This window comes from Emydura macquarii, unplaced genomic scaffold (assembly GCF_026122565.2).
Source record: "Emydura macquarii macquarii isolate MOO-44397 ecotype Brisbane River unplaced genomic scaffold, CSIRO-AGI_Emac_v2 contig_1353, whole genome shotgun sequence".
In the NCBI taxonomy this organism is placed as follows: domain Eukaryota; kingdom Metazoa; phylum Chordata; order Testudines; family Chelidae; genus Emydura; species Emydura macquarii.
The window spans coordinates 1,592,370-1,601,643 of NW_027131490.1; the positions used below are offsets into that span (position 1 = coordinate 1,592,370).

The 9,274-nt window shown below is 38.8% G+C and overlaps 1 protein-coding gene across 1 annotated transcript in view; it reads left to right on the forward strand.

Moving 5' to 3' along the window:
- NWD2 (NACHT and WD repeat domain containing 2) overlaps positions 1–7,039 on the forward strand; it is a 116,216-nt gene extending 109,177 nt beyond the window's left edge. The window contains exons 6-7 of the mRNA XM_067551532.1: positions 232–821; positions 1,734–7,039. Of these exons, the coding sequence (XP_067407633.1) occupies positions 232–821; positions 1,734–5,669 (4,526 nt within the window). The 3' untranslated portion in view covers positions 5,670–7,039. The remainder of the gene's footprint in view (positions 1–231; positions 822–1,733) is intronic.
- Positions 7,040–9,274: the final 2,235 nt, after the last annotated feature.

Genomic DNA, 9,274 nt, shown 5'->3' on the forward strand with positions numbered 1-9,274 from the left:
AGTATATTTTTGATTGTCATTTCTCACACATAATTTAAAAGAGGAAAAAAGTAAATTTATATATGCTTGAGCCTGAGCCCTGTATTATAGCTAGTACTAAATAAAACTGCACCTGATAAATTTTGTGCATTTTTTCTGTTTGTTCATCTAGAGGGAACAGAAATTTTTTTCCCTCTGTTTGTTTTGAAGGAAATTATAAATTTTTCTATATTCTTTTTTTTCTCCCTCCAGCTATTGAAGATGAGCTTGATTTTGCCTTGGGAAAACAAACTCCAGCTTTCCTGAAGAAGTGTGTTTGCTACATTCGGAAAATTGCCAACATTGAACGTTTTGTTAAAATTCCAGAGATGGGAAAATACATGGACATAGTTTATGTGGGTGGAAAGTTTCTGCGGGATGCAGAAGCCCATGAAAAACTGATTAAACTCCGAGATGAATTTATTCCTACCCTTGTTGCAGCATCTAATCTGAGAGTGTACACTTCCGTTACTCATTGTGACATGAAACTTGGTTATTCACAAGAAGTGGAGAACCACTACATTGAAGGACTTGGTAAACAGTTCTACGAAGACATGATTGATATAATTCAGGCAACAGTACAACAGAATTTTGACACCGAGACAGACTTGCTTTATGATGAAGTCCTTCAACATTCATCATTATGTAAAACGTACTCTGCTTTCTATGAGTACAGGTGTGAGGCGTTAAACATAGTTCATAAATACATTCTGCACAGCAAAACAGGACATATTAACCCTCTTATCATATATGGAGGACCATGCACTGGAAAAACCCTTTTATTAGCTGAAGTGGCAAAGAAGGTAAAAGAAAAAACCAATATATTTTATAATATGCAAATCTTAATAGAGGAAGTAAATTTAGAGCAAGTTAATTCCCATCTTCCTTATTGTGGTATCAACAGATTTAAGATTAGTCTTTGATACAGACAATAAATCTAGTCTTCTGCACATTAGTGGATATTTATTCAGGAAAGAGGCAGTATACATCGTAGTTGCCACATCTCCATATCATATTTCCAACCAAAACATAGTTGTTAACAGAGCTTTTTAAGGAACTGTAAATATTTTATCTTGTTCCTAGACCACTGGTAAGAATTAATTTATTTGTGAAATAAATATGTTTACAAATACACCACCCTAACATAATTTCCCTCCCTTCTTTTTCCCTGGCGTCATAAAGATGTGACACCATTTAAATGATCATATGGTATCAATCTTACTCACAAGTAAAACACATCTTTTCAAGACATGCTAGTTTGTTTCATATCCTCTTGAAGAATTGCTCCAGAAGTTCCACGATTTGTGTTTATTTCAAAATTTCAGAAATCATTTAGTTCATCCATGCCTTTCCAATCATTAACTAGATTATCATGTTGAAATGTGAGGAGCACATTTCATACTGCTCTGAATTTGTCTCTTCATTGAAAATCACAGCTCCACTGCTGTATAATTAAGTGCTCTTGAAATATTGCTTGAGTTAAAGATGACATATAATCTAATGTTTCATTCACAACATATATTATATACCCATTCTATAACCCCAATATTAAGAACATTTCTACTTGGATAGGAACATTTTAAAATAAACGTATGTTTTTAAACATATTAATACTGTTTATAAAACCATAAGTAAAACAATTATGTGCTCTGTTATTGTGCTTCATTTGGCTCTGTTACTTTAGACATTAACTAAATTATGCTTCTACATTATAGGCTTATACTTGGCTGCAGGAAGAGATGGGACCAGAATCTGACCCTGTGGTAGTTATAAGATTTTTGGGATCCACAGAAATGAGTACAGATCTTAAGAATCTGCTTCAAAGTATTTGTGAACAATTAGCAATTAATTACCGTTGCCTAGTACAAAGTTACCCTAAAAAGATGCATGATCTTCGGGACTTGTTTATAAATCTGTTGAATGAGTCTTCATTTCACAGACCACTGGTTATAATATTGGATGCCCTAGAGCAACTTTCAGATAACGATGATGCTAGGAAACTATGGTGGCTCCCCATTCACCTACCCCGTTCAGTACGGATAATCATGTCAACACTGCCGAACAAACATGGGATCCTGCAAAAACTGAGGTGCCTTATTCATGAAGAGGACAACTACATTGAGTTGACTTCAAGGGACAGAAAGATGTGCAGCCAAGTACTGAAACATCAGCTGCTACGTGTTAAAAGAAAAGTAACATCAGGGCAACAAATCTATGTCAATGAAGCTTTTTCAAAGTGCACACTGCCTATGTTTGTGAACTTAACCTTTAGAGAAGTCAGGAACTGGAGATCCCACAAAGATGTTGATGAGTCCTCCCTTTGTGTCACTGTTCATGAAAGCATAGAGCAGTTATTTTGGTCATTAGAAAACAAATGTGGGCTCAGGCTGTTGTCGAGAGCACTGGGCTATATCACAATGTCCAAATCTGGCCTGAGTGAAATGGAATTGGAAGATATTTTAGCTCTTGACAACAGTGTTATGTCTGAGCTAAATGAGAGTGCCAGGCAATGTAACCCACTGAGGGTGCCATACATATACATTGCAAGGCTTAAGGAGGGCTTAAAGGGATACTTGATAGAGCGTCAAGTGAAAAATGTGACGCTTCTAGTGTGGGCAAATAGGCACCTGCAGCTTATTGCCCAGAAACTGTATCTCCACAGTGAGGAAGCTGTACACGAAATGCATACTATCATGGCAGAGTACTTCCTTGGTGTTTGGTCAGGTGGAAGAAGAAAATCTTTTTACAGTGAAGATCAATATCTGAATGGGTGCCTTGACAATGACAGTAGAAGCATGAATGATGAGGACAAGCACTGTATGGATCTGACCTCTTTTGACAGGCAAGCACCTGATCAGCCGTGGGTCTTCCAGTGTAATCCATTGGAACCTGACATCTTTTTTGTTAATCACAGAAAAATGACAGAACTTCTACATCACTTGACAAGATGTGGACGAACAGACGATCTGCTGTTTGGTGTAATTATGAACTTCAGCTGGCTGTACACAATGATTAAAATAGGACAGTTTGACAAAGCACTTTCTGACATAGAATTGGCGTATAACTATTCACAAGAAAAGGAACTGAAATTTCTGGCAAGCACCCTCCGCAGTATAAAGTTCAAAGTAACAAAACATCCAGGTTCCCTCTCTGCTGAATTGCAACAGAGGCTCCTTCCAGTTGTCAGCTCATTGCCTAAATTGAGACACCTTCTTTTAGAATGTGACAAAGACGGACCTAAATACTGCTCTATCGTTCCCTTGCACTCCTCCATGGATGTCACTTACAGCCCTGAGCGACTACCATTGTCTTCCAGTTGCATGCATGTCACTGAGATCCTGCCTACTTTTAATCCAAATACAATTATTGCTGCTCTGGAAAATGGCTCCATCAGTACTTGGGATGTAGAGACTCGCCAGCTATTAAGGCAAATTACAACAGCTCAATCTGTTATTTTAGGGATGAAACTTACTAGTGATGAAAAGTATCTTGTAGTGGCTACAACAAAGAATACACTTTTGATTTACGATAACCTAAATTCCTGTCTTTTGTCAGAAGTAGAAATTAAGGGATCAAAACATTGTGGTATTGGGGGAGGCTCGAATTTTATAAATGGATTTACACTGTCCATCAACCATGCACTTGCTTGGCTGGAGACCAGCAAAGATGTTACTGTAATTGATCTACTTTATGGGTGGCCTCTTTATCACTTCCACTGCTGGTATGAAGTGACTTGTGTACAGTGTTCTCCAGATGGAATCTATGCATTCTGTGGACAGTATCTGAATACCACCACTGTATTTCATTTAGGAAGTGGAGAGAAGCTGTCCACAGTGACTTCTGAATTTTCGGGTGGGTTTGTGAAATTTCTTCTTGTTCTTGACACAGCTCAAGAAATGGTGATGGTGGACAATGAGGGTGGCCTTTCAGTTTGGAACACTGAGGAAATCACAAATCCCCAGCTGACAGATGACTTTGATTGTAGGAGAGAGGACAGCGAAGTTGTCAGCATTGAACTTTCTGAAGACCAAAGTGCAATTTTAATTTGTAAGGCACTCAGTATAGAACTTCTCGACACTGGCATGTGGAAGGTGGCTGAAAAGTTCAGAGCAAAACACAATGAGCGCTTTATATCTGCAGTGTTGTCCAAAAATGGTGACTGTATAATTGCTTCTATGGAAAATACCTCAGCCATTTTTGTTTGGAGGAGAGATACAGGACAGTGTATGGCAAGCTTACAGGAAACCTCAGGAACCATAGTCAGACTAATTAAATCCAATCACCATAATATGCTGCTATCCTTATCTACCAGTGGTGTCCTTTCTGTCTGGGATGTAGATATCATAACCGCTATGTCCAACATTGACAAATCTGGCAAACCCATCCAAAGACTGGTGTTGCCAAGCAGAGGTGAACTAATTTATACACTGGATGGATCAGAATCTGTACACAAGTGGAACTTTGGCACTGGATTCATTGAAGCTGTTTTCAAGCATGAAGGTATTGTTGAAAACTGTGTGCTGACCTCTTCTGGAGAAATAATGATTACATCAGATGACAAATGTAGCCAATACGTATGGCACACCATTACCGGTGAAAATATCTTCCGCATTAATGGACAAAGGATATCTCAGCTGATGATTACACACAATGATCAGTTTGTTGTCTCGCTCTGTGAACAAAATGCATCCAGAGTTTGGCGACTGGCCACGGGACACAGAGTTTGCAATATTTTAGTTGCCTTACAGAATGCGTTTATAACCACTGCTAATACATTTGTAGTTGGAATGACAAAGAATAAAGTGTTGGCAGTAAGTCTCTGGACAGGAAGTATAACCAAGAAATTTTGCTGTGATGATGGTGCAACCATTGTTACTATTAAATTGATCCCGGACTGCCCAGATATTGTAGTGTTTATAACATCCACTGAAACAGTGAACATCTGGAGTCTTACAGAAGAAGTAATCTGCAGGCGTGTACAACTGCCTAATAATTTCTTAAAAGATTTAGAAGACTTTGAGATATCCCCTAATGGGAAGCTAGGAATTCTATCCCGGGGTGATGAGAACATCAATGTGCTTGATTTACACAGCGGCAAACTTCGTGTGGTTCATGCCTCTGGCATTATCTGGCAGCAGAGGTTGTCCCGTGATGGCCGCTATCTTGTGTACATCTGTTTTCGTAATGAAGATGATGACGACAACGGTGCCATCTCTAGCTTAATTGTAATGAGACTGGCTGATGGTAAAAACATTGGTGCTTGTTCCCTTTACAAAACTCCAACCTTTCTTTCTCTCTCACAGAGGCATTTGAATATTATTGTTGGCTTCGATGATGGAAGTATAGGCACTTACACTGTAGTGGATCGGGTAGATGCAGCACTGAAAATTAAAATTGCTACTTCAAATAGCCGTCAAATTTTCAGTAATGCAACACAAGTGATTAGGCCAAAGTGTCACAATTATAGCTTCAAGGTGAATGCTGATTGCATTTGGAGAGAGTCTACTGAGGTGTTTGCGAGAGATAGCCCCATCACAGTGACAGATCCTGAGACAAGTGAAACAACACCAACCAAAAAACACAACTATTGCTATGACAAAGTGTGCTCAGCCATAGATTGCAGAGGACACAGTTTTGCTGCCGACAACTGATTATACACATGGACTAGTTTTCCTGAATCCACAGTATATGTGCATAGGCTAGCTTTCTGATTCAAAAGTAAGTACCAGTGCATTTCATAAAAGACTAAGAGAACAGCAGAGAGCAGGAATGCTGTTTTTCTCAACAAATATTACATTTATGTGAACAAAAACAAGCAAAAAAAAAAAAAGCCAAGTGTGAAACAAACATTTATCCAATGGGCTGCAGGGTTTTTAAAATTTTGGAATACAAGGTTTAGTCCAAGGTTAGATCCATGGCCTTGACTGACAATTTCTAGCAATACTATTGCAATTGTCGTACCATTGCAGGAATTAGAAAATCTTATTTGGGGGTTGACAGTGTTTTAGCTAGAGACAAAACTCCATTTAATGTTGGAGAGGAGGCAAAACACTCTTTTATAATCCAGATAGCCTCATTGTGGACAAAGCTAGGTCTACTGTTACCCTGAGTTTATACCCACTTGCAAAAATGTGTTTTTCTGCTTGATGGTGCAATGACAAGATGTCACCTGCCAACCTGGAACACTTGATGCATTCCATCATTTAAAGAAATAGCTACTTTTTAAAAATAAAATGGGATTAACCTTTGGGTTGAAAGGGGTAGGAGCCAATGAGCAACAAACATCTACGTGTGAGGTAATAAATCAGTCTTCATCTAAATGAAAGTACTGAAAGTTACAAACATTGCATGCAAGGATTTCTGGTTTCCATAGTCTGATAAAAAAGATAAATAGTAGTTATTTCCTAGGTCATAAAAGAAGAAGTTTAACACTGAAATTGTATTGTTTTTCTGTCTCTTTCACAGTGCATATTAGTACTGGATAAAAAAATACTTTTTCCAAGAGAAAGGGCATTAACAGATAAACGGTCAAACACCTGTTCACTTCTCTCTTTATGTTAAAAGGTTACTTATTCTCTCTGGTGTACAAAAGTTTGAAATATCTCGTAAGTCCCTACAGCAATCTTGAAAGAAAGCTTGTAGACATGCCATGTATTAATCTTGATAATGTTTGCCTTAGTACCATTCCTATTTTTTCCTGTGTTCAACACAGATCACATGACCAAATACTCTGGGACTAACAGAATATGCCTGTTATATGTGCTGAAATATTCCATAAAATATAAAGGCAGTCCAAAGGTTCTTTACTGTTCCAATTTGTAATGGATTTCTTACTTCTACATACTGTATGTATGTTCCTTTATGTTTCACTTCCTGCTTTAGGACTGTTCTGAGCCTTTTATACAGTTTTATCAGTTTCAAGGCAGAGATTGTGAAATATTGTCAACTATTTTTAAAAAAACTGTTTCATCTATCTAAAAGAAGTGGCTGTCTACATCTAAAGGGTGAGACATTCCTTCCTCCCCCCCCCCCCGCACACACACACACACACACACACACACACACACACACACACACACACACACACACACACACACACACACACACACACACACACACACACACACACACACACACACACACACACACACACCCCTCATTTATCTTAAACATGGCATGTCCTTGGCAAACTTTTCAAAGAATTTAAACAAACCACATTTTTCTCTTTTGGATATTAGAACTCCATGCCACTAAATTTCCAAGAAACGAATGCCAAGCTAGGGTTTAACGTAATGTGTGAATGTTTTATGTAAAAGCCAATATAGTATATCAAGTGACTTGAATGACTTTTCCTAACTTGTTTGCAACTAATAGATCATATTGAATGTTTTTATGTAAACTTTGTATTGTTGGGAAGAATTACCCAATCAGAGATTTATATTTTCATAAATGTTAAATTTAGTTAAATTTTGTTACAGAGTTGTTAAATTAGAAATCTATTGCAGTCTTCAAACAATATACAGTCTTGTGTAATCATTGTTTGTATGAATAAACTAAATAAACAGACTTGTATGTATGTGGTTTTAATTTGTAAAGAAATTTCTGAAAGGGGACTAAATTTCTAGGGCCAGATCCTTGGCTGGTGTAAATCAACAAAGTTCCAGTAGAACTTAAGCATTATTTTGAGGCCATAAGAAAGATATAATATAAGTGATGCACAGATCTTATACTGGCCTCTGCATAGGGTGAATTTCACTAGGACAAACGGCAAGGATTCTGAGAGATGCTGAGCGCTTGCAGTTCCTGTTGATTTCACAGGGCCCAGTACAGTGCTCCTTGCACAAGAGCATTTCCCATTGACTTTTATGGGAGATTTTCCTGCACAAAGAGTACTGAATGGGCCCATATTCAAACTAACTATCTAAATTTTATTGTACAAAAGGAAACAAATGCCTATCGATCCTTAACATAGCAAATACTGGCTGACCTCTCTAAGCTACCTTTTTCCTAGGATTGGTGAATAACCAGACTCATTCTCACAATATCTGTGGCCTACTAATTAAAAAGATACAGTGACACCAGAAAACTAAGTTAATAACAGAACTTAACCCAGCCTGGAGAATATGGATGTTTAAAAAACAACAAACAGGGATCAACATTTTTAACTGAACCGGTTCCGCTCAATTCAGGAGCCAACCACGAGTCTTGGCCCATAGAAGCTTGGTAGAATGGCTGAGGCGTACACCTTCCAGGTTTGTTGCTGATTCTTCAGGAGAGAATGCAACAATTTAATTTCCCATTAGTAGCACAATTTACATCTCCAGATCAAACTACCTGCTTCTCCCAAACTGAATGGCTTGATAAATCCGCTCACAAGGAGCCTCTCATCTAAATTTTAAAGGGGAATTTAGCTGAAGTGTGAAGGTGGAGTCTTCTTTGGCAGACAAAGATAAGCCTAAAGTCAGCCACAGAGGGTATGTCTACACTGCAATGTAAGCCCAGAGTTAGCAGAACTTGAGTTAGCAGACCCTGGATTTGTCAACCTAGGGCTTGAGTATCTATACTCATTGTAATCCTATGTTAGGAATTTTTGTACCCTGGGTCCCAACCTGGGGCTGCGGCATTTACACTGCTTTATGTGGGCATGATTCCAACCATCTATATCCCAAGACTTCCTTGCAACTTCCCAAAACATGGCGAGTCTAGCCCTTTATTGGTGGTGCAGTGTGGAAAAACCTGACTGTCCACCATCCTGTGGGATTTGGGGTTTCTTTTGGTGGACTCCTAGAGCACAAATCCAGTGGGGCAGTATCCCTTGTCCTGGCTTGTCTCAGGCTTGGCCTCCACCCCTGTGGGGTCCTGGGACTCTGAACCCTGGGTTAGCACAATTTATGTGTAGATGGGAGAGGAGTTAGGCTGGAGCTTGAGTTTGAACCCTGGGCTTACATTGTAGTGTAGACATCGCCAAGAAGTACATTTAATACCAGTCAATTTTCTCTATGCTTGCTCTTTGTGAAAGTACTCCATTAAAAAAGGTAACCTGAAACCACAAAGTTATATAACTGACATTCTCCAGTGAGAAGAAATACCTTCCTATTCCTCAGCACTTGGAGGTAACTTTTCCTGACTGCCCATTTGTGACCCTTCTTTGGGCACCCATGGCTGTGAGTCACTTTGTTACCACTGCCTCCAGTGCAACCAAATCATGCCTGTGCCTTGTTGGGTGTCAGCTCCCTAATACAACTAGCCACTCAAG